The sequence below is a fragment of the Bos taurus genome, chromosome 1 (genome assembly GCF_002263795.3).
Source record: "Bos taurus isolate L1 Dominette 01449 registration number 42190680 breed Hereford chromosome 1, ARS-UCD2.0, whole genome shotgun sequence".
NCBI classification, from domain to species: domain Eukaryota; kingdom Metazoa; phylum Chordata; class Mammalia; order Artiodactyla; family Bovidae; genus Bos; species Bos taurus.
Genome location: NC_037328.1, coordinates 84,164,300 through 84,191,025, shown reverse-complemented (window position 1 = coordinate 84,191,025; position 26,726 = coordinate 84,164,300). Strand labels below are relative to the sequence as shown.

The 26,726-nt window shown below is 36.3% G+C and overlaps 1 protein-coding gene across 5 annotated transcripts in view; it reads left to right on the top strand.

Moving 5' to 3' along the window:
- ATP11B (ATPase phospholipid transporting 11B (putative)) overlaps window positions 1–26,726 on the top strand; it is a 121,607-nt gene that overhangs the window by 35,576 nt on the left and 59,305 nt on the right. For all 5 annotated transcript variants that reach the window (XM_002684898.7, XM_024995395.2, XM_059888420.1 and 2 more), the window contains 13 exons: window positions 2,681–2,788; window positions 2,977–3,105; window positions 3,713–3,816; window positions 6,126–6,173; window positions 7,998–8,062; window positions 10,614–10,695; window positions 15,694–15,844; window positions 16,682–16,879; window positions 19,019–19,261; window positions 19,858–20,033; window positions 21,249–21,317; window positions 23,105–23,178; window positions 26,316–26,419. In XM_002684898.7, the coding sequence (XP_002684944.2) occupies window positions 2,681–2,788; window positions 2,977–3,105; window positions 3,713–3,816; window positions 6,126–6,173; window positions 7,998–8,062; window positions 10,614–10,695; window positions 15,694–15,844; window positions 16,682–16,879; window positions 19,019–19,261; window positions 19,858–20,033; window positions 21,249–21,317; window positions 23,105–23,178; window positions 26,316–26,419 (1,551 nt within the window). The remainder of the gene's footprint in view (window positions 1–2,680; window positions 2,789–2,976; window positions 3,106–3,712; window positions 3,817–6,125; window positions 6,174–7,997; window positions 8,063–10,613; window positions 10,696–15,693; window positions 15,845–16,681; window positions 16,880–19,018; window positions 19,262–19,857; window positions 20,034–21,248; window positions 21,318–23,104; window positions 23,179–26,315; window positions 26,420–26,726) is intronic.

Genomic DNA, 26,726 nt, shown 5'->3' with positions numbered 1-26,726 from the left:
ATTAAATTGAGGTAAGCCACTCTTATCAGGTACTTGGTGACTGATGGGATGATTACAATTATTAAAGTATGTTGTTCCTTTAACATACCTAAGAAGTATCCAAAAGCAAGCATTTTGTATGTACAAACCAAGTTATGTGTGAAACAGATTGTTACAGTCATCTTTGTAGAGTTTGGTAGTATTTAAAGGATATATAATTCAAAGGAAGGGGATATGTTTAGGAGTGAAGCATGTACTTCTGGCATGAAATTTTTGAATAAAAATTGTATAGTGCTTTCCTACTTTTTACAACTTTCTCTGTGAAATTGATTTTTATGTAAAGTTGTACTCTAAGGGAATAGCTTCAACTAGATCTGATTTGATATTAAAATCTAGGTGTAGAAAAACAGTATTATTGGATAAACATGACAAGAAATTTAAAAAATCCCTAGAAACGTCATGTTTATATAGTTACCACTTCTCAAAATATCTGCTCCCTTCCTCTTGAAAGAGTTAATTTGAATTTCCATGTGCCAGTTTGATGTTTTCATTTTGTAAGATTTAAGGATAAGGTTTAAATTGACATAGAAACAAAATTGGCAAACATTTTATAATTCTGAGATGTAGTTTATTTATTACTTATTTGATAAAGGTAATGGAAGTCTATAAATTAACAGTTAATCTAGTGTGTCTGAATAGCACGCTACTGGAGAAGGCAATGGCACCCCACTCCAGTACTCTTGCCTGGAGAATCCCATGGATGGAGAAGCCTGGTAGGCTGTGGTCCATGGGGTCTCGAAGAGTCTGACAAGACTGAGCGACTTCGCTTTCACTTTTCACCTTCACGCATTGGAGAAGGAAATGGCAACCCACTCCAGTGTTCTTGCCTGGAGAATCCCAGGGATGCTGGAGCCTGGTGGGCTGCTGTCTGTGGGGTCGCACAGAGTTGGACACGACTGAAGCGACTTAGCAGCAGCAGCAGCAGCTGTAAGTTTGATTTCCCTTTATTCACTGGTCTGTTGGAGACTGCTGCTGCTGCTAAGTCACTTCAGTCGTGTCTGACTCTGTGCGACCCCAGAGATGGCAGCCTACCAGGCTCCCCCCGTCCCTGGGATTCTCCAGGCAAGAACACTGGAGTGGGTTGCCATTTCCTTCTCCAATGCATGAAGGTGAAAAGTGAAAGTTAAGTCGCTCAGTCATGTCCGACTCTTAGCGACCCCATGGACTGCAGCCTTCCAGGCTCCTCCGTCCATGGGATTTTCCAGGCAAGAGTACTGGAGTGGGGTGCCATTGCCTTCTCCACTGTTGGAGACTAGGATTTGTGTAAGTCAGTAAGCATCCAGATCACTTAATACAATTACATATTCATTTGGTTTTTTAGATGTCATTTATTGCATCAAAGTAACAAATATTTGTCCCTTGGACTTCTTTTTTATATATAATTTCTTCTTTGGTGATTTCATCAAGTCTAGTGGGTCTAAATTTACATGTATCCTGCAACTATGCTCTGAACTCCAGACACACACATAAAACAGTTTGTGCTTGCAAATACAACTATTTCCTCTTGGACACCTTAAACGTTTCCTGACCTGTGTCACTGTCTCATTCACTACTCTGGTCTTTTTGCTTATATCATTTCTCATTCACTACCTATTCTGTTGAATAAATGCTTGTTTTAGGTTGTCTGTCACCTTCATTTGAATGTTTAGTTCTCTGAGGGCAGATACTTTGTTTTATATTATCAGTTTGTTACCAGTGACCAGAACAAGGTTATGCACATATTTGACATGAAATAAATATTTGATAGATGAATAGATGAGTGAATGAACCTCTTGAATATTTTTAAGAAAGTGTTAAATGTTGAAATACTTCTTTCCTTGGTTTCCCAGTATAAATTTAGTCAAATAAAGAGTGGATTTAGTTGGAATATGATGCTGTAACTAAGTTGAAAATATGTTGGTGAGTTTATAATATATCTGCCAAAGGAGTGAGTTTAATATAATAATAATAACTTACAACATGTCTCTTTCCAAAGTGAGTCATTTGTCAAGATGGGAGACATTGGAAATGCAGCAGATTTTAAGGATAACATCATCAGTTTAGTTTTGAAATGTTTAATGTTATTTATGAGACATCAAAGTGGAAATATTAAGAATGCATTTGGATATTTAAGTTTATTAGAGTCTGGAAATACAGGCTGGAAATAGAAATTTCAGAATTTTTTGAAGACACAGGGATGAAGAAATCTGGTAGTAGGAAGTAAGAGAAGGGTGAAAAAAGGGCCCGTTAAGATGATATAGAAGGAGCCTCCCATAGTAAACTGAGAAGAAGTAACTGAAGAGGTACTGTGAAAACCAGGAACATGTGTGTGATGAAAACCAAGTAAAGAGAGTGTTTCTAGTAGTAATGAATGCCAAAGTAGTCTAACATGGTTCTAATGAATGAAATGTTTGGGGGAAATTATGTTTCCCTTTCTCATTTGATAAAAAGTATCTCTGGGGAAGGGAATGGCAATCCACTCAAGTATTCTTGCCTGGAGAATTCCATGGACAGAGACACCTGGCGGGCAAGTCGGACACAACTGAGCGACCAACACACACACACACATCTTCTAATTACACAACTGAGCAACCAACACACACACACACACATCTTCTAATTATACTAAGAGGGGCTTTTTTTATTCTTTTGATGCTTACAGGGTTATGAAGATTGGCTAAGACATATCTCAGATAATGAAGTAAATGGAGCTCCTGTTTATGTTGTTCGAAGTGGTGGCCTTGTAACAACTAGATCAAAAAACATTCGGGTATGCATTTAATAAATAATAGAAATCAATTATATATTAAAAGGAAAAATTCTAATCTGATTATATTTTAGTTAAAGTCTGCTTTCCTACATTAAAATATTACAGTAGACCACTTGTTTAGAACGCAATAAAAATAAGTCCTGCCTTTTAAAATCTGTATATTCACTTTTCCCCCAAATTCTTCATAGGTGGGTGATATTGTTCGAGTAGCCAAAAATGAAATTTTCCCTGCAGATTTGGTGCTTCTGTCCTCAGATCGACTTGATGGTTCTTGTCACGTTACAACTGCTAGTTTGGATGGAGAAACTAACCTGAAGGTTTGTACATGTGTATGTTTGAGTGTAGCTCTTAGTGAACAAAACATCTCTGGATTATAGTGATATTTTCCTTTGGTTAAGGTAATAAAGTTTGACCTGATAAAGGAGAAATGTTTTAAATTACTATTAATTACTTCATGAAAGTATACATTTTACTTCAAGGTTAGCCTCACATGGTTTAAGCAAGTTAAGAAAAGTAAAAAGTGCTTTGGAGAAACTATAATCTTTTAATATACTGGTGCTTTTTTAAATAGTGGGCACATTTAAATTTTTCTCAATTTTCAAAGTACAATCAAAGATTTTACTTGATTCACTTTTTTCTACCTATTAAATGTATTTGCAGTAAACTTTGAGCAGTGATGACTATTAACACACTTACAGACTTAATTTCCTTGTATGCAAATGCCCTTTGTAGACCGATAGTCACAGTAGCTCGTTTCACTGCTTGTTACTTTACATTCTTCTTTCTCTTCTCATCTGCCATCTAGCTTAGTGATCTCAAGTACAGAATGCTATGATTTCATTTGTAAAAGAGATTTGAAATAAATGATGTCTAAGGTCCCATTTAGATCTCAAAACTATGGGCTTTAACTTTTCTTTTTTTCAGACACATGTGGCAGTTCCAGAAACAGCAGTATTACAAACAGTTGCCAATTTGGACACTCTTATAGCTGTGGTAGAATGTCAGCAACCAGAAGCGGACTTGTACAGGTATGATGTGATAGTCACCATATTCATCTTAAGTCTGTTTACAGATCTCATTTTTTACAGTCATAAACATGCAATGAAATAGCTGTTTGAAAACATCATTGGGGGGAGCAAGGCGGGAAATCAATTAAATGCGGGCAAAGCTAAAAGCAGAATTTGGCAGAATTCTAAGCTGAAGTATTAAAAGCTGTGCTTTTATTCACATGTTTCTCCTTATTATCTTCTACTTTGGTGTGAACTGGCTTTATAACAATAGCAGTAAACATTATAACAATAGTAGCTATGAGGGAAATAAAGTTATTTCCTTAGAAGAAAATAATTTAATGGTGTGTGTGTATATATATGCACTCAGGCATATGTATATGTGTGCTCCATGAAGGGCCATGTCTTTGTGTTTGTTAGGAACTAACTCATTTTAACACTGTAAGTCATCTTTCAGTGAGCTATATGCTAATTATTGCCATCTATGAAATGGAAACAACTTTCATTATTAAAAACTTCCATGAGAAAACTACTCATTTTTACTCAAAAACGGGTAAGAGTAAAAATCACAACCACATTGTAAAAATTGACCTCAGCTTTTTGTCATTCTCTGCATTTGTTGGCTTAAGATGTAATCATTAGTCATTGGCTTTTTCAGATCTCTTACATATCTTTGTTCTGGATCCATATATTTATAATGGAATTTTCTCTGTGTGGTATAAAAACGTTACATTTTCATCAAAAACAAAAACAATGTGGAATTTTCCACTTAACTATAAAAATTGGAAGTTCTGTGCATTTAAATTATAAGATAGATTTAACTGTGAAGAATTCAGTGCTTTGAGTTCTATATTGCTGTTATTTCTAAGTCTCAGAAAAGGATGAATTATAAAAAGATTGTTGAAAACTAGAAAATGATGCAGCATTAAGAAAGCATAAGATTAATAATGAGGTCAAATGTGTAATGCTTTGAGTGGTTTTGCCTTATTTGAAAAATGGGGAAAAAGTTTAAAAAAGCTTTTTAAAATAAGAAATACAACATTTTATTGTCACCACTGGGAGCACCTGACCCCCCAGGTCTGCTCTTAATCAGAATACATGATTTATAGCCAAATGTCAAGTCATCTTTGAACTTGTATGCCTATCCCCAACCAGGGTTCTATTCCCAGGCCCAACATACTCTTTGAGTGTCAGAGTTGTGGATAATTGCATAAAAATTACAGTATTCTGCCTTAGGAGGCTGCAAAACAGAACGGAGAAGGAGAGTGGCAAATTCAAGGAAGCCATAGGCAGAGTCCAAGCAGTAGTTTTTAGAGGGCAAGAAAGGCCCAGAATGTCAGTAGTCACAAGGGGAACGAGATACTGAGGTCACAATCTGTTGGAGAATGAAGGATAGGAGAGGCCTGGGCTGGGAAGCAGTCCTGGTCCAGAAGGGGTCAAGCCAGAGTTAGAAACCCTGGAAGCTGTGAATCAAAGCTCAGTGGATCAGGGGACTCTTGACACGAAGGAGTTGGACAGCTGGTCAGAATGGAGAAGGTGACAGCATCACCCATGACCTGTAGCAGCAGCAGAAGCAGGGTGAGGTTTCTCTCACTCATGGGCCCAAAGACTTTAAGTAGCAAGTGGATGAGGGTCATGTTGTCACACTCCATGGAGGCACTGTCGTCATTCTCATTCTGGTGCACTGTCACTAGCCAGAGGCTCTCTGCTACTCGTTATGGTAGAGCAGCCCCATGACGGTAGGAAAAAAGGCATAAAGTTAAAGGAAAAGACATAATCGTCCCAGTAATCGCCTTCCAGCTCCACTAGGAGGTTGAAGACAATGATGGAAGCAGAAATGACTAGCAACTGGCCAGCCTCTAGGCCATTAATTCCTGCTACAATTTTGATGGCAAAAGTGGGTGAAATAAACCATGCGAGCTAGTGAGACAGCTGTGGGCAGCAACAACAGCTTATGGCACCAGCACATATTTGTACATCATCTGCAAAGCCCAGGAAAATCATGCAGGGGATGGCAGGGAGCACACTGCATGGTGGGGGAAGGCTTTACACTGCTCCTCCACAGATGGAACGGGATGAAGCAGAAGAGCATGAGAGGGAAAACAGCACCACTGATCACTCCCTGAGAATCTAACAATACTAATTTTTTAAAGCTTAGTGACTGATTTACCTTTGTAATTTCTAGTATGAATATTGGATCATTCATACATGCAAAAGACTGGTTTTGTTTCATGTATAAGAATAGTACCAAAACTTTCTTGAAATTTTCCACCTATTGATGTCATAAATGTAATATTCGTTTTTTTGTAACATGATGAATTCTTTGATAGATTCATGGGACGAATGACAATAACTCAACAAATGGAAGAAATTGTAAGGTAAGAATAAATTTGCATTATCCAATCACTTTTAAGTGAAAATTGTTTCGGGGAGGGAATTGTTTCCTCCCCGTTTAGGAAAATTAGGTCTTCACTTCAAAATCATTCCTCACAAACTAGAGTACTGGGCAATCTAGAACTTCTTTACTCTTCTGTTTGGTTGCTTGGTTGTTTTGGTTTGTTTTCCCTCAATATTCAGGTTAATTTCTGGTACCTACATGAAAAACTTCTTGTCATTTCAAAGATTTTATGATAGGGTGAGATTACATTGTTACGCATGACCACAAAGCTGAATTTAGAATAAATCTTGGAATCAACCCTTGAACGTCTCATTAGCATTCCACCTATTTTCTGGAGATGTTCAGTTTATACTGGCTGCATAAAATAAGATACTAATATAAAGAACTGAGAATTTGTTTTAATAAAATCCTCAAGACAAGCCACCAAAAATATGCATTAGGATGAATTCACATTTTTAATATAAGTTAACATAGGGGCACGTTCAGTGAACTCTGTGACAAGGTCTTTGTAAATTTAGGGACCCCTGCTGAACAACAGTGACTGGGTTTTATTTTGATTTCTATAGTGACATAATGGAATGCTTGTGTGGATACATAGTATGACTCGCATTAAGATATTGTGGCTGGTAAAGGAAAAGAGCAATTATGTTAGCAAGGAGAATGTTTTGTTTTTTTTGTTTGTTTTTTAAGGGAGCCTTGTTCTTTGCTGAAGCAACCAGAGTGAACTAATGAATTTTTTAATTTGAGGCTTTCTACCATTATATCCTAATTTTATATGCCAACTTGAGCTCAAAGTTTTTCTATTCATTGTTGGAACCAAATGAAAAAGAACTGTAATAAGTCTCCTGAATAATTGATTTTGGAATATCCATTCATTGTGTTCCAAATATATGATCTAATAAAACCATACTTGTTATACATAGCCAAACACCGGACCCCTATATTCATTGGATTTTTTTTTAGTGTTTGGGTTTATAGACCTCTTCAGAATTGGTTCAGATTTTGTTTAATTCAGATAACCTTGTATGTATATTTCAGAAAAGCCTTATGATAAGGAATATCAACAAAATTAAAGCTTTTTAGTCCATCCATAACAGAGTTATCATTTGCTATCACTAAGAAAATACAATTTTCCTTTCTAGTTATTTCTTCTCGTTTTATATCTCCATTATGGAGAGAAATTCATACAGCAAGAAGAACCCCATGCTTCAAGAAGTATGCAATGCAAGTAGTCAAGTTGCAGTGTTCATCTTGCCTAAAAAAAATACTAACTCACTTACTATGCTATCATTTGTAACCTAGTATAATTTTAATTGTGCAGAAAACATGCAGTAATACACAAATCATAATACAATTTGTGTTTACATTGCTTTTTTTCTTCACGCAACCTGTTTACATTGCATTTTAATTTTGTATTTTCCCTTTGAAAACTGTTTATTGATTTTGGTCAAAATTTTAAAATTTCATCTTCTGTAAAACATTTTTAAGTTACCACTTAACATCACTTAATTTTGTTTTATGTCTAAACTTCTAAAAGTAGTGGCTTTCTGATGATATCTACAGGCATAATCTTATTTCTGAGTCATTGACCTTAAAATGACTGAAATGCTAAAGCAGATATTTGTTGTTACAGTAACTAACATCATGATTGACCTAGACAGCTTTATACTAGCTGAGATTTTGGTTTTATGAGAAAGCATTGTTGTAAGTATAGCTTTGAGTCCCTTCTGTCTGCTAAAGATGCCATTTAAATTTTACTTGAATTTTTAATAAATTTAATGCTTTTGGTTATTTTTCCCCCTAGACCTCTGGGGCCAGAGAGTCTCTTGCTTCGTGGAGCCAGATTAAAAAACACAAAAGAAATTTTTGGTTTGTATATATTGAAAAATTTTAATAATAGATTTGTTTTGATGCTTTATATGAAGTATTTTTGAAAGCACAGCATTTGTGTTATTTTGGTTAGATAATTTGTCTGTGATAATTTTCTTTCAAAGATTGTGTTAATATAATTTTGTGTTATATTTTTTCTTAATTCTGACTTTTGAATAATAGATTGGAACCTTGCTGTTATATTTTCTTTGTGAATACTTCGTGCTAAGAAGATAATTCTGGCATTTGTATTAATGGTGTTGGGAACTATATAATCTGGCACCATGGTACAATAAACCACTTGTATTATTCCATTATAGTTAGATTGGATTGTTAAAACTGCTAGCTCATTTATTCCTTCAGCAAATTCTTAATGATCTGTGACTGTGTATCAGATGCTGTTTTTACATACACTGACTGGATTAAAAGGATAAATAAATAGTGTTCTTGCATTGGAGATCTCAATTCACTATGCTCTGACTCAACTCTAGGTAAATTGTGAAGTTAATGATAACCTTTAGCTGTCAACTAGCTCCTCACCTTTAAGGAATGGCCATTAGCTTTTGAGCTCTTCTTTCTCATTCTTTTGTTTTCTTTTAACTGTACTATATCTTATCTCTCAGTGTTAGGCTCTCTGATAAAGAAATCCATAATTTTTTAAAAAGGAGAGTAATGAGTGTGACCAAAATATGGAGAGATTGGAACTCTCATACATTGCTGGTAGGAGTAGAATGTTCCAGCTGCTGTGGAAAATAGTTTGGCAGTTCCTCAATAAGTTAAACATAGAATTATAAACATATCACCTGGCAATTCTACTTCTAGATATATACCTTAAAGAACTGAAGACAGGTGCTCAAAGGCTTGTATGAGAATGTTCATAGCAGCACTGTTTACAATAGCTCAAAGGGTAGGAACTGCCCAAATGTCTATCGACTAATGAGTGGATAAACAAATGTAGGCTGTCCAACTAATGGAATATTATTCCCCTCTATGAAATGCAGTACTGATAAATGCTGCAACATAAACTTTGAAAACATTATACTGAGTGAAATCAAACAGAAAAGGCCACATGTTGTATGATTCCATTTATATTAAAAGCCCAAAATAAGTAAATTCATAGAAATAGAAACTAGATTAGTGGTTCCCAGGAGCTGGGTAGGGGAATGGGAAATGATTGCCTAATGGGTTCAGGGATTTTTTTGGGAGGAGGGGGGCGTTAAATATTCTTAGTGAGGATGGTTGCACAACATTGTGAATGTAACTAAGTACCTCTGAATTAAAATGGTAAATTGTACGTTACGTGTATTCTGCCACAATTTAAAAAAGGAAACCATAATAAAGTTTTATGGTTTAAAAAGTCCAAAGAAACCTCCAGGACTTTTAGGCTCTCTCATATAATGCTGTATTTTAACACCTCTCTAGCAGTAATACCTTTCACAGTCTTAAACTTTAGGAAATTTAGATGAATTTAAATTTATTTACACATATTTATTTACACATAAATATGTGTATTCCTTTAGATGAATTTGCTGCTGTTTTCCTAAGCACCGCCTCTCTGTGTTGTACCATTCTGTCTGATTTCTCACATTTCTATAGTTTTGGTGCCCTTTATCATTTGAGTTGTAATCTCTGCCTTTAAGGAATAATTCTAATAGTGAAAATTCCAGCACAGATCTTTAGGAAGAGAGCATGATGAATATTGTTCCTCACATCATACTGCTTAGGAATAGGCATAAACATCTATTGATCGTCTTTCTGTTTCTAGGTATTTTGCTAATTTGTCACACAACCTTGCAACAGTTTTAATGAGGTTATTTTTTCCCATTTAAAGATGGAGAAATTGAGACTCGGAAAGATTAAATAACTTGCTCAAGGTTGCAGAACTAAGTGGCAGAGCTAGCATTCAAACAAAGCTCTAACTCCAAAGTTTTTTTGTTGTTTTTTTTTTAATGAGACTGCTCTTACCTAATTTCAAGACTGCTCTTCCCAGTTTTAGTCCCATTATTACTGTCGTTCTCTCTCATCTCAGAGTCTTTCTCATAGGCACATGTTTTTAGAATAGCAGTTTCCTTGTATTTACTTCATTTACTGTGACAGATGACCATATTATCTTTCCATTGCTTATGAGATTATGTCTAGACTCCAGATCCTGGCATTCAAGGCCTTTCAAACTGACCCCAATCCATTGTTGGAACCTAATAGAAAGTGCTTTTCCATTTCTGTCTTTGCCTTATAGTTAGTGCACTATTTGCTGTATCTGTAATGGCATTCTCTGCTATCTTTATCTTTCCAAATTCTTTGCCCCATCAGTTCCAACTCAAGTAATACCGCTTTCATTCAAATGTCTCAGTTATCATTCAGGAACAGAATCTATATGGCTTTCTCAATCAGCAGGCTGAATGACTGGAGTTTCCCAAAAACCTCCAGGACTTGAAAGCCGAATTCTAACAACTGTCAGTTGATACATTTTTTAAGTTGCTTTCATGCTAGTGAGTACATTCCTTTTGTGAAACATGGTGGAAGATTAGTTTAAGTCTGTTTTGTTTTTCAGGTGTTGCTGTATATACTGGAATGGAAACTAAGATGGCATTAAATTACAAGAGCAAATCGCAAAAACGATCTGCAGTAGAAAAGTAAGAAAACTATTTTATTTACACATAAATAGGACTGTTGATATGGATATTATATATGTATAAAATACGTGGTATATGTTTAAAGTCAACAAAAGATGGTATCCTTGAGGATAGGGAGAGTTTCTCATTTTTATTCAATTCTGATTTATTGACATACAGTTGATGAATAATATTAGTTTCAGGTGTAGTATGTGGTGATTTGACATTTGTATCAATTATGAAATGATACAATGAGACTAGTAATCGTCTGTCCCCATACAAAGTTATTGCAATATTATTGACCATATCCCTTATACAGATATTACATCCTCATATCATTTATTTTATAACCAAAGGTTTGTACTTCTTAATCCCTTTCACCAATTTTACCCATTCCCCCAATCCTGTCAGGCCAACCACCTATTTATATCTATGAGTCTGTTTTCATTTTGTTTTTTTAGATTCCACATAAAAGTAAGATCATATGATATTTGTCTTTCTCTGTCTGACTTAGTATAATACACTTTAGATTCATCCGTGTCACTGATGGCAATATTTCATTTTTTTATGGCTGAGTAATATTCCACTGTGTGTATATATACCACATCTTTTTTATCCATTCGTCTATTGGTGGACACTGAGGTTGCTTCCATATCTTGGCTATTGTAGATAATGCTACAGTGAACATTGGGTGCGTATATCTTTTCAAACTAGTGCTTTTGTTTTCTTTGAGTAAATACACAAAAGTGAAGTTGCTGGACCATATGGCAGTTCTGTTTTTACCTTTTTTGAGGAAGCTCCATATTGTTTTCCATAGTGGCTGCACCAATTTACAGTCTCACCATTCGTGTATTCAGTTCAGTTCAGTTGCTCAGTCGTGTCCGACTCTTTGCAACGCCATGGACTGTAGCACGCCAGGCTTCCCTGTCCATCACCAACTCCCGGAGCTTACTCAAACTCATGTCCATCGAATCAGTGATGCCATCCAACCATCTCATCCTCCGTCATCCCCTTCTCCTCCTGTCTTCAGTCTTTCCCAGCATCAGGGTCTTTTCCAGTGAGTCAGTTCTTATCAGGTGGCCAAAGTATTGGAGTTTCCGCATCAGTCCTTACAATGAATATTCTGGACTGATTTCCTTTACGATGGACTGGTTGGATCTCCTTGCAGTCCAGGGGACTCTCAAGAGTCTTCTCCAACACCACAGTTCAAAAGCATCAATTCTTTGGCACTCAGCTTTTTTTACAGTCCAACTCTCACATCCATACATGACTGCTGGAAACCATAGCTTTGACTAGATGGACCTTTGTTGGCAAAGTAATGTCTGCTTTTTAACATGCTGTCTAGGTTGGTCATAGCTTTTCTTCCAAGGAGCAAGTGTCTTTTAATTTCATGGCTGCAGCCACCATCTTCAGTGATTTTGGAGCCCCCCAAAATTAAGTCTCTCACTGTTTTCTAATTGGTGTATTAGAGTTCCCTTTTTTCCACATCCTTACCAGTACTTGTCATTCATTGTATTTTTGATGATAGTCATTCGGACAGATATGAGGTGTATCTCGTGGTTTTGATTTGCATTTCCCTGATCATTTGGGAAAATGTCCAATTAGATCTTTTGCCAGTTTTTTAATCTGATTGTTTTTCTGATGTTAGGTTGTGTGAATTTTTATATATTTTGGATATTAACCTCTTGTCAGATATATTATTTGTAGAGTTTTCTCTCATTGGGTGGGCTGCTTTTTTGTTTTATTGATAGTTTCCTTCACTGTGCAAAAGCTTTTTAGTTTGATATAGTCCCTTTTTGCTTTTGTGTCCCTTGCCTGCAAATATATATATATATATGTATATATTTTGAGGAGATGCAATAGGTATATGTATATATTTTGGCCATGCCATACAGCATGTGGAATATTAGTTCTCCAACCAGGGATCGAACCTGGGCTCACAACACTGAAAGCTCAGAGTCCTAACTACTGAGGACCACCAGGAAACCACCCCTCCAAATATTAAGATCAATGTCAAAGAGGAATGGATGCTTTCTAACATTTATGTATACATGTAGCATTTTGCACAATATTTGGCATATTGTAGATGCTAAAATAATGATTTTAAAATAAAAACTGTTGAATAATAATGGAACCACTTGAGCGGACTAAACCTCCTACAGAAAAGAATTATAAAATCTGGACAGAATATTAATAAACAAGTATTTGAAAGCATTGGAAAGTGATCAAAAACAGAAACTGGCAAGGAGTCTACTCCTGAAAAATGACAGCAGCAACAAGGGGGAGTGCAGCTTTTTACCTGAGGGCCCTTTTTACTTACTGTGCTGCTGCACAGGCTATGAGAGAGCCTGAGCTTTATCGTGTATAGACGTTAGAGGACAAAGTTCAAAGCTGAAGGAGCAGCTAAAAAGGCAAAAATCATTTAAGGGAATGAACTCCAAAACAGGCACATAAATTCTACCCAAATGACTGGATAAAAAGAAGCAATTAAACCCGATCTGAAAATAAAGAGAAGAAATATTTAAAATGTAGGCTTTAAACAACAGAATAAAAAACAAGCAATAGACAAAATTAAGAGCCAAAAGTTGCTTCTTTGCAAATATTAAAATAGGTAAATCTGTACCCAGATCGGACACAACTGAAGTGACTTAGCAGCAGCAGCATACCTAGATCGAGGGATCAAAGGGAAAAGAAGTGGTAGAAGAGAGAAAACTTAAAAAGATTTGCATTGCCTCATTTCAAGACAGTATAAAGCTACAGTAAATTTTGTATGATTTTAGCATGAAAAGATAGTTCAGTAGGTTAAAATATAGAGAGTTGAGAAATAGTGATTTTCAACTAAAGCATTAAGTGAATTCAGTGAGGAAAAAGTCTTTTCAACAAATGATGTAACAACAATTGGATATTCAAATGGGAAAAAAAATAATAAACTTCAACTCCTGCCTTACACTGTACACCAAAAAAATTTTTAGGATGGATCATAGATCTAAACATAAAAGCTAAAACTATGAAACTTTTAGAAGAAAACTTTGGAAGATATCTTCACAACCTGGAGATAACTAAGTACTTTTTAGGACACAAATAGCATAAATAAAAGGAAAAATTGATAAACTGGACTTCCTCAAAGTTAAAAACTTTTCATCAGACTACACAATTAAGGAAATGAACAAATAAGCCACAAACTGGGAGAAGATATTCACAAGATCTATCTTACAAAGAACTTGTATTCAGAATATATAATGATATATTAAAAACTTCTATATGTTTATAATAAAAACAGCCCAGTGAAAAAAATAGGTAAGATATGAACAGATACTTCACAAAGGAGAATATACATGTGGCCAACAGGCACATGAAAAAGTGTATATCATTAGTCACAAGAGATACAAAGTAGAACTACAAAGAGATACCAAGACGCACTTATTGAAGTGGTAAAAATGGAAACTGAAGGTTCCAAGTATTGGCAGATAAGGAGCAGCTGAAGCACTTATAAGTAATCTGTGGGTCAAATAGGAAATTTCAAAGAAAAAATTTGTAAATACCTAGAAATTAATACAAATACAACAATCACATTTTGTAGAATGTAGCTATAGCAGTGCTGAGAAGAAAATGTATAGTACTTGTATTAGGATTCTCTAGAGAAACTAAGCCAGTAGTTTATACCTAAGTTACATATAAGGGGAGATTTATTATAGGAATTGGTTCACGTGGTTGTGGAGCCCGTGAAGTCTCAGTCGGCCAAATGCAAGATAGAGACCCAGGAAACTTGGTGGCATAATTTAGCCCAAATCCAAAGTCCTAAGAACCAGCAGCTCTGAGGTCCCTAATCAAGAAGAGACAGAATTTCTCCTTCCTTCGCCTTTTCTTATTGTTGTTGTTGTTCCATTTGAGCCCTCAATGAATTGGATGATGCCTGCCTATTTTGGGGCTTTCCTGGTGGCTCAGACAGTAAAGAGTCTGCCTGCAGTGCAGGAGACCCATGTTCGATCACTAGGTCAGGAAGATACCCTGGAGAAGGGAATGGTTACCCACTCCAGTATTTTTGCCTGGAGAATTCCATGGACATGGACAGAGGAGCCTGGCAGACTACAGTCTATGGGCTTGCAAAAAGTCAGACATGACTGAGCGACTAGTTGCTATATTGGTGAGGGCGTATGTCTTTACTAAGTCTATTGAACTAACTATCTCTTCCAGAGACACCCTCACAAACACATCCAGAAACAATGTTTTACCAGCTCTCTGGTTAGCCTGGTCAAATCAACACACAAAATTAACTGTCACAGCACTAAATAATGATATTGAAAAAGAAACACCAGTGACAGAAATTGAAATTTAAATTATACCATTTGCAGTCACCACTCCCAAAGAAGTACCTAGGTGTACACCTAACAAAATCCATATAAAATCCATGTGCTGAAAAGAACAGAATGTTGATGAAGGACTTTAGAGATAAAATATTAAGCTTGCCCAGTGAAAAGAAGAGGGATTTTAAAGTCAATTCATGACTTGTATGATTTTGGGAAATCTACAGAACGATTTTTTAGTTTTGGTCACCATCTTTAAAAAGGATGCAATCTCTTCCTCACAGGTTTTTATAAATATTAGACAAGGTTGTTTTTTGTTTAACATAAGACAAGTTAGTGGTTGTGACAGAAGTTCTATAAAATATCAGTGCTATACAAATATTAGTTATGTTTGCACATAAAGTAAGATAGGTCCTGAAAATGTAGAAAATCTTTTGATAATTATTTACAGTAAAATAACTGGCCAAAACTGTCATTTACTATAAGCATTTTGAACAGTAGCTTAACTATAGTAAATATGTTTGTAATCGTATGTATCTGTTCTTTTATTTCTAGTAAATAGATTTAATTGAATGGTCATAAATTGTGTCATTTAGATAGCTATCATAATATCTTATATATTTAGTGTCTTATTTAATATCAATAATAATTTCCAAACAAATGAGTATAGTAACATGTTATTGATACATTTTATATTCTCTTTTTTTCATTTCAGGTCAATGAATACATTTTTGATAATTTATCTAATAATCCTTATTTCTGAAGCCATCATCAGTACTATCTTGAAATATACATGGCAAGCTGAAGAAAAATGGGATGAACCTTGGTATAACCAAAAAACAGAACATCAAAGAAATAGTAGTAAGGTATTTTATGATGTTCTTGACTCTGTTATAAAGAAAATTTTATTCTTTGGAAATTTTATATCTTTTAATGCTTTGTAGTGACTTCTGATAGGAGTTATCAGTGTCATCCCCTAAAAGTATTATTGTTGAAGGATATCAAAGGATATTGCATGTGAAGAGTAGCCAACATGTTTGTACTGGTATGCTTTTTACATTTTAGGACATAAGCAATTATATTCCCTATGACATAATTTGAATGGTTAAAGAAGATCACAGAAATTTAGATTATCTGTATTGGCATTCCACTTCAGTACTAGATATTGAAATTTTCATTCCATTTACTGTATATTATAGATTATAACTAAAGAGTAAATTAATTAATTTTCATTTCTATCAGAGTAATTCACTGGGCTTCCCCAGTGGCTCAGTGGTTAAGAATCTCTGCCTGTGATGCAGGATACGTGGGTTCAATCCCTGGGTCAGGAAGATCCCCTGACTGACAAGAATGGCAACCCATTCTTGTCTAGAAAATTACAGGGACAGTGGAGTTTGGCGGGCTACAGTCCATGGTGTTGCAGAGTCAGACCTGACTGAGCAGCTGGGCACAGGCTTGCGCATAGGCACAGAAAGTAACAAATTAAGTAATTTGGTTTTAATCTTTTTTCCTTTCTCTTTAAGATTCTAAAGAACAATAAATGTGTTGAAAGGACAATTCAATAAATGAATTTCAATTCATGAGGCTATTCTGTTTCAGAATATAGTTAATAGTCTATTTAAATGTGAAACCGATTATTTTCTTCAGTGATGATAAAGAAATTCTCATATTTTTTCTTACCAAAAATCATTTTTTTCCCACAGATTCTGAAATTTATTTCAGACTTCCTTGCTTTTTTGGTACTCTACAATTTCATCATTCCAATTTCATTGTACGTGACAGTGGAACTGCAAAAATTTCTTGGATCATTTTTTATTGGCTGGGATCTTGATCTCTATCATGAAGAATCAGATGAGAAAGCTCAAGTCAATACTTCTGATCTGAATGAAGAACTTGGACAGGTAAAAATGATCCTTTTGTTTTTCTAATTTGTTATTTTTATCAAAACAATAAATGTACAAAAACTAATAAAACTAAATATTACAAAACTTATACTAAAAAACAGCCCCACTTTCTTTGCTCCACACCTTGTTTCTTGTTTCCCATTTTGAAATCTTAAACTGTTCTTCATTATTTAGCATTGTATTTTTATATGGTATTCTTTCTGGATTTTTAAAGTTGCAACATTATTTACTATGAAATATAAAGATATAACCCTTACACTATTCCTTCTACACACATCTCCAGATATATACCCACTTTGCCTCTCCATAGCTCCCCAATATTGTTAAATCACAATTTGGGATTTAATAAATATTCACTTACTGACATTATTAGAACTGTTTTGTTATAGTTTATTAACTCCTAGTTCTCTCTGTGTGCTGTGTAGTACTATAATTACATTTTTCCTATGTATTTTGGTTTTGTTAGACTTAATTGTTCTATTTTTCCATTCTCTTAATTTTCATTTACCACAAACAAATCTGATGAGTGTATGAACCATCTCTCACATATGCAAACACAGCAGGTAATCTAGGATTTCCTTTCTCTTTTTTATTCTGTTGCTCGCTTTCTCTTTTGAAGCCTTTCATTTTTCTGCTTCAATTTGGACTTCTTTCTGGACCAGCTTCTCAGCTGTCACCCTGGACTTCCTTTTCCATCACCCTAGAACTTCCCTTGTCTCCCATCTGTTTTAAATTTCCTGCCCTCTGCTTCCCATGTCTTCCCACCTGTTGCTTATTCTCTTATTTTGGTGGACCACATCTTCTAATAACTTCTTCGGAAAGGATGCATAAGATGGATATATTTTGAGTTTTTGCATGTCTAAAAATATCTTTATTCCCTTCTTACACTTGATTAATAATTTAGGTTGGGAATTATTTTTCCTCAATATTTTCAAAAGCAGTTCTCCATTTTTTTCCTGGCTTCCAGTGTTTCTATGAGAAATCCAATCCTATTCTGAGTCTCAGTTTTTCTATGTGATCTGTTGTTTTGTTTCTGGAAACGTTAATGTTTACAATCTTCTCTTTGTGCAATGAATCTGAAATTTTATGATGATACACCTTGGTGTCTTTTTTTACTCCCTTTGGGCAAAGAACTCCAAGTCCTCTTAATCTAGAAACATGTCCTTCACTTCGAGGAATTTTCCTTATTTCTTTAGTAACAAGTCTGTTTCTGTTTTGTGGAATTTTATTTCTGAAATTTATTAATTTGGGTGTCAGACCATTTATCCTAATTTCCTAATTCTCTTTGAATTTTCATTTCCGTGTTTTTATAATACGGTTTCTGGGAGAAGTCATGCACTTTTATCTTTCCACCTATCTTTTGGTTTATTTCTATGATAATATTTTAAATTTCTAATATTATAGTATATCAGAACAGTGTGTTTGTTTGGCTGTGCCCTGTGGTTTGCAGGATCTTAGTTCATCAGTTCTGCTGTAATGTGACATATCCATTACTAAAAATCACTGTGCTGTGTAAAATTACTTACTAAAAACCACAGGGTTTATGGGAAAATGGGATTGGGGTATAACATAAACTTTGTCAGTAATACATTTAAAATGAAAAGGGAGGAACCTAATGACAACAGTACTTGCTAAATTATTAAGAAATACAATAAATATGGTAAATACAATAAATAAGTACTACAATAAATACGGCACTTTATGAAAAAGACCTAAAGTATACTTGTAGAAGTGGCCATCAGAAGTATTGCAGCTGGTTTTTGTGTGTTATTTGAATTTATTTATTTGGCTGATGGGTCTTGGTTTTAGCATGTGGGGGCATTCAAGATAAGATCTTTCAGTTGCGGCATGTGGAATATAGTTCCCTGACCAGGAACTATTTCTGCTGTTGATTAAACAAAAACTATCAGTCCCCTCTATAGATGAACGTAACTCTAAAGATGCCACAGACTTAGAAAAGTCTATAAATTTTAAATGTTTTGTGTTACCCTGCATCATTAATTATTTGTACTCTCAACATGAGTATATCAATGTTAATAGGTAAACAACATCAGGAGACAGAGGGCAGCTTTTTTTTTTTTTTTTGTCTAATATAAGACCCTGAACAGAAAAGTTTGTTTTCTTTTCTATCTCTAGGTGGAGTATGTGTTTACAGACAAAACTGGTACACTGACAGAAAACGAGATGCAGTTTCGGGAATGTTCAATTAATGGTACAAAATACCAAGAAATCAATGGTAGACTTGTATCTGAAGGACCAACACCAGACTCTTCAGAAGGAAACTTATCTTATCTTACTAGTTTATCCCATGTTAACAATTTATCCCATCTTGCAGCCGGTTCCTCCTTTAGAACCAGTCCTGAAAATGGAACTGAACTAGTAAGCAATTTTTAAGTTAATAAATAGGAATTTCATTTGAAATAGTAATTCTTTGTAGTTGGTGGGTTGTAGGAGAAAATGTTTTAAATGTTAGTGGGGCAAGAAATACACATTTGAAATGTTTATACTTTGGTTCAGCATTGAGAATTTATAGTCATAAGCAAACTTAAATTGTCACTTATTATGTATCTACTTTAGTTCTCTAGGTGTTTAAATGAGACTAAGTTAAGGAACGCGCTTCTGCCTTGAAGTAAATAAGACTTTGTTAAGGAACAGAGCTTAAATTTATTTAATACCTTTTCCATCTCAGTTCTGCCACAAAATAGTTTTTACCTTTACTTGCAATTTGGTTATGTCTACTGAAAAGATAGTCAGATGTTAAAGGGTCATAAGCAAACATGACGTCTTAACTCTTTGGAGTCAGAAGCAGCCAGCTAGCTATTACTTATGCAATTCAAGATTATAGCACTCTTGTTCTACATCTTTATCAAGTTACAAACTGTATTTAATGGCATTTTTTAGAATTTTGTTTCTGGTTTCCTACATGTTATTTGGTATTGGTATTTTTATTGTGAATATTAATTATGTTTCTGCAGATTAAAGAACATGATCTCTTCTTTAAAGCAGTCAGTCTCTGTCACACTGTGCAGATTAGCAGTGTTCAGACTGATAGCATTGGTGATGGTCCCTGGCAGTCCAGCTTTGCACCTGCCCAGTTGGAGTACTATGCATCTTCACCAGATGAAAAGGCTCTCGTGGAAGCTGCTGCAAGGTAGTTTAAGTATAATTTTCAAATCTTCAGAAAAATACCTTTTAAATAAAAGTGTGAAAATACAAGAAAATACTTTTAAATTCTCAGACAAAAAAGCACATAAAAATATTCTACATAAGAATGTGAAATGTCATTAATTTTGTTGTCAAGCTTGCATTAAGTCGTATTTTGAAGAGATCTCTTTAAAAGTCTACTGCATTCCGCATGTGTGCTCAGTCCTGTCTGACTTTGTGACCCTACAGACTGTAGCCTGCCAGATTCCTCTGTCTGTGGGCTTTCCCAGGAAAAAATACTGGAATAGTTTGCCATTTCCTCCTCCGAGGGATCTTCCCAACCCAGGGACCGAACCTGCATCTCCTGCATTGGCAGGCAGATTCTTTACCTGCTGAGCCATCGCGGAATACCCATACCCAAAGTTAACAACAAGCCAAAGTAATTTTGTTACATAAATTTTAACACATTTACTATAGGCTAGCAGTGTTATCAAATAATGGCACTTCTACTGGTCCTTTCATTGCTTCAGTCTTCTGATGGCAAGTTTTACTCTGACAGCAGAAGTAGTGTTGTAGTAGGTCCAGGCACCACTAGCTACTGTCTGATTGCTATGAAATATGTTGTGAGAAATACTTGTGTGTGTATTGTTTTGTACCAACTCTAATCCTTTAAGTTCTTAAAAATAATGCTATATATTCTCAAAGGAAATACTTTAATACATCTTAAACTTATATTTTAAATGTTTTTACTCAAGTCATATCGTAAAATATGAAATGTTGTTCAGTTGCCCAGTCATGTCCAACTCTTTGCAACCCCATGGACTGCAGCATGCCAGGCCTTCTGTCTCTCACCATCTCCTAGAGTTTGCCCAAGTTTATGTCCACTGACTCAGTGATGCCATCCAACCATCTCATACTCTGTTGCCCTCTTGTTCTGCCTTCAATCTTTCCCAGCATCAGGGCCTTTTCCAGTGAGTAGCTGTTTGCATCAGGCAGCCAAACTACTGGAGCTTCAGCTTCAGCATCAGTCCTTCGAATGAGTATTTAAGGTTGATTTGCTTTAGGACTGACTGGTTTGATCTCCTTGCTGTCCAAGGGACTGTTGAAGAGTCTTCTCTAGCACCAGTTTGAAAGCATCAGTTCTTTGGCACTGTGCCTGCCTTCTTTATGGTCCACCTCTCATCCTTTATATCTTATATTTCTTTCTTCTTTTATTTCCTAGATTTGGCATCGTGTTTGTTGGTAATTCTGGAGAAATTATGGAAGTTAAAACTCTTGGAAAACTGGAACGGTAATTTTTTTCTATATGTAATTTTCTATGTATTGAATACTATAGAACAGGAATCGGTAAAGTGACCCAGAAGCCAGATCTGGCCTACAGCTTGTTTTTGTATAGCCTGTAGACTAAATTGCATTTTTAAAATGTTTTCAGAAACAAAAATGCAACAGAGATCATATATGATGTTCAAAGCCTAAAGTATTTGCTATCCGGCACCTTAAAGGTTTACTAAGGCCTGCTCTAGAATGATGTCAGTATTACATTGTATCTCATCACAATAATAATATAATTGTCTGAATCTTTCATCTGTACTTTAGCTTAACGGTTCTTGAATTTACTTATGTGTTTATTTTTACATGTAAAGGTAATGAGTTTTATGTTTCTACTCACTAAACAAAAATTTCTTTATCTTTCCAATGATTTTTATCTTTCAAACATTAAGGAACTGTTGTATCATTTCCAATACTTCTACTGTTGGATAAAGTAGTCCATTCTTATCATATTCATATATCTTTTGTGGTTTTTATCAGTTCTGATCACATCTCAGCTCCAGCCCTGCTTGTCCAAACTATGCTTTTCTGAACTAAATAGTGCCCAGTCTTTGACCACTTCTATCTGGGACCCTGTCTAGCTCATTTTATCAACTTCCACACTTGACCATCAGACACCAAATTCTTCTGCAGCTCCCTAGAGAGATCTTCCCTGTCCCGTCCCGTGCCCCCCGCTGCCCCGCCCCGCAGCTGTCCTGTCCTGGGTTTAGAATCACTGCTATAATGAGCCTCTGTTACTAATGTGAGGGCTTATATTTCTCAGATGTGTTTGGTCAGAAAAAAGGGTTTAGAATCACTCACCCTTTTTAGTGAGGAAACATGAAGCTGGGCAGATATGCATTCCAATCCTTGCTCTGCCACTCATATGCTTATTTGGCTTAGGCAAATGAATATGCCTTTCTGAGTATAATAGTCTTCATCTGTAAAGTGAGATAAGACCTACATCCTTTGGTTTTCATGGGTGTTAAATGATAGAAGGTATGTAAAGTATGTGGCATTCCGTTAAGTATTAGACTGACCAAAATGGTCATTCAGGTTTTCCCATGAGATCTTTTGGCAAAACCTGAATGAACTTTTTCTCCAATCCAATACTTAATAAAAGTCTGTTCCTTCTTTTTCTATCTTGTATTGTTAATTGACTCATGATCCATCATCTTAAAAAATATAGTTGAGATTAATTTCTTGTTCTGAATTAACCATTTTATCTCTTATGGGGGTTCTTTCCAAATAGTCACTTCAGTTCAGTCGCTCAGTCATGTCCGACTCTTTGCGACCCCATGAATGGCAGCACGCCAGGCCTCCCTGTCTGTCACCATCTCCCGGAGTTCACTCACACTCACGTCCATTGAGTCAGTGATGCCATCCAGCCATCTCATCCTCTGTCGTCCCCTTCTCCTCCTGCCCCCAATCCCTCCCAGCATCAGAGTTTTTCCAATGAGTCAACTCTTCACATGAGGTGGCCAAAGTACTGGAGTTTCAGCTTTAGCATCATTCCTTCCAAAGAAATCCCAGGGCTGATCTCCTTTGAATGGACTGGTTGGATCTCCTTGCAGTCCAAGGGACTCTCAAGAGTCTTCTCCAACACCACAGTTCAAAAGCATCAATTCTTCAGCACTCAGCTTTCTTCACAGTCCAACTCTCACATCCATACATGACCACTGGAAAAACCATAGCCTTGACTAGACTAATAGTCACTTAATATTATTCAAAAAAGTAAAGATTTTGTCTTTCTTATTTTTTTTCACTTAGATACAAGCTGCTTCATATTTTGGAATTTGATCCAGATCGTAGAAGAATGAGTGTAATTGTTCAAGCACCTTCAGGTAACAAATCTAAACTTTTATGAATTTGTACTTATTTAATATTGTATTTGAAGTGGTTTGCCATTCCCTTCTCCAGTGGACCCCATGAACAGTATGAAAAGGCAAAATGATAGGATACTGAAAGAGAAACTCCCCAGGTCAGTAGGTGCCCAATATGCTACTGGAGATCAGTGGAGAAATAACTCTGGAAAGAATAAAGCGATGGAGCCAAAGCAAAAACCAATACCCAGTTGTGGATGTGACTGGTGATAGAAGCAAGGTCCAATGCTGTAAAGAGCAATATTGCATAGGAACCTGGAATGTCAGGTCCATGAATCAAGGCAAATTGGAAGTGGTCAAACAGCAGATGGCAAGAGTGAATGTCGACATTCTAGGAATCAACGAACTGAAATGGACTGGAATGGGTGAATTTAACTCAGATGACCATTATATCTACTACTGCGGACAGGAATCCCCTCAGAAGAAATGGAGTAGCCATCATGGTCAACAAAAGAGTCCAAAATGCAGTACTTGGATGCAATCTCAAAAACGACAGAATGATCTCTGTTCGTTTCCAAGGCAAACCATTCAGTATCACAGTAACCCAAGTCTATGCCCCAACCAGTAACGCTGAAGAAACTGAAGTTGAACGGTTCTATGAAGACCTACAAGACCTTTTGGAACTAACACCCAAAAAAGATGTTCTTTTCATTATAGGGGACTGGAATGCAAAAGTAGGAAGTCAAGAAACACCTGGAGTAACAGGCAAATTTGGCCTTAGAATAGGGAATGAAGCCGGGCAAAGACTAATAGAGTTTTGCTAAGAAAATGCACTGGTCATAGCAAACACCCTCTTCCAACAGCACAAGAGAAGACTCTACACATGGACATCACCAGATGGTCAACACTGAAATCAGATTGATTATATTCTTTCAAGACACAGATGGAGAAGCTCTATACAGTCAACAAAAACAAGACCAGGAGCTGACTGTGGCTCAGATCATGAACTCCTTATTACCAAATTCAGACTGAAATTGAAGAAAGTAGTGAAAACCACTAGACCATCAAATCCCTTATGATTATACAGTGGAAGTGAGAAATAGATTTAAGGGCCTAGATCTGATAGAGAGAGTGCCTGATGAACTATGGAATGAGGTTCATGACATTGTACAGGAGACAGGGATCAAGACCATCCCCATGGAAAAGAAATGCAAAAAAGCAAAATGGCTGTCTGAGGAGGCCTTACAAATAGCTGTGAAAAGAAGAGAAGCGAAAAGCAAAGGAGAAAAGGAAAGATATAAGCATCTGAATGCAGAGTTCCAAAGAATAGCAAGAAGAGATAAGAAAGCCTTCCTCAGCGATCAGTGCAAAGAAATAGCAGAAAACAACAGAATGGGAAAGACTAGGGATCTCTTCAAGAAAATCAGAGATACTAAGGGAACATTTCATGCAAAGATGGGCTCCATAAAGGACAGAAATGGTATGGACCTAACAGAAGCAGAAGATATTAGGAAAAGGTGGCAAGAATACACAGAAGAACTGTCCAAAAAAGATCTTCACGACCCAGATAATCACGATGGTGTGATCATTCACCTAGAGCCAGACACCCTGGAATGTGAAGTCAAGTGGGCCTTAGAAAGCATCACTACGAACAAAGCTAGTGGAGTTGATGAAATTCCAGTTGAGCTATTTCAAATCCTGAAAGATGATGCTGTGAAAGTGCTGCACTGAATATGCCAGCAAATTTGGAAGACTTGTCAGTGGCCACAGGACTGGAAAAGGTCAGTTTTCATTCCAATCCCAAAGAAAGGCAATGCCAAAGAATGCTCAAACTACCACACAATTGCACTCATCTCACACACTAGTAAAGTAATGCTCAAAATTCTCCAAGCCAGACTTCAGCAATATGTGAACCGTGAACTTCCTGATGTTCAAGCTGGTTTTAGAAAAGGCAGAGGAACCAGAGATCAAATTGCCAACATCCGCTGGATCGTGGAAAAAGCAAGAGAGTTCCAGAAAAACATCTATTTCTGCTTTATTGACTATGCCAAAGCCTTTGACTGTGTGCATCACTATAAACTGTGGAAAATTCTGAAAGAGATGGGAATACCAGACCACCTGACCTGCCTCTTGAGAAACCTGTATGCAGGTTAGGAAGCAACAGTTAGAACGGGACATGGAACAACAAACTGGTTCCAAATAGGCAAAGGAGTACGTCAAGGCTGTATATTGTCACCCTGTTTATTTAACTTATATGCTGAGTACATCATGAGAAACGCTGGACTGGAAGAAGCACAAGCTGGAATCAAGATTGCCGGGAAAAATATCAATAACCTCACATATGCAGATGACACCACCCTTATGGCAGAAAGTGAAGAGGATCTAAAAAGCCTCTTGATGAAAGTGAAAGAGGAGAGTGAAAAAGTTGGATTAAAGCTCAACGTTCAGAAAACGAAGATCATGGCATGTGGTCCCATCACTTCATGGGAAATAGATGGGGAAACAGTGGAAGCAATGTCAGACTTTATTTTTCTGGGCTCCAAAATCACTGCAGATGGTTACTGCAGCCATGAAATTCAAAGATGCTTACTCCTTGGAAGGAAAGTTATGACCAACCTAGATAGCATATTCAAAAGCAGAGACATTACTTTGCCAACAAAGGTCCATCTAGTCAAGGCTATGGTTTTTCCAGTGGTCATGTACGGATGTGAGAGTTGGACTGTGAAGAAGGCTGAGCGCTGAAGAATTGATGCTTTTGAACTGTGGTGTTGGAGAAGACTCTTGGGAGTCCCTTGGACTGCAAGGAGATCCAACCAGTCCATTCTAAAGGAGATCAGTCCTGGGTGTTCTTGGAAGGAATGATGCTGAAGCTGAAACTCCACCTCATGCGAAGAGTTGACTCATTGGAAAAGACTCTGATGCTGGGAGGGATTAGGGGCAGGAGGAGAAGGGGATGCCAGAGGATGAGATGGCTGGATGGCATCACTGAATCGATGGACGTGAGTCTGAGTGAACTCCGGGAGTAGGTAATGGACAGGGAGGCCTGGCGTGCTGCAATTTATGGGATCGCAAGAGTCGGACATGACTGAGCGACTGAACTGAACTGAACTGAATATTGTATCTAATACAATTTTTTAAATGTTCATTTTTCTTTTTAGGTGAGAAGCTTTTATTTGTTAAAGGCGCTGAATCATCAATTCTCCCTGAATGTATAGGTGGAGAAATAGAAAAAACCAAAATTCATGTAGATGAATTTGCTTTGGTAAGTGGAAATTTCTCTGATTTAAAAACCATTAAAAATATATATGAAAGATATTTGCATTAGTATTTTATCAAAAATTACAGTAATTCTGTAGTTCTGTTACATTATGTGTTGGTTCCTCATTCTTTGGTTAAATACTGACCTTTTAACCTGCAAACATATATCTTCTGTTTGAACCTATTACAGCCAGAGTACTTATGGCTTTAAGGACCCCTCAAATTGCTGCATTATAAAAGGAGGGATTTTCCTAGTGGTCCAGTTATTAAGACTCTTGCTTCCACTGCAGGGGGCACAGATTTTTATTCCT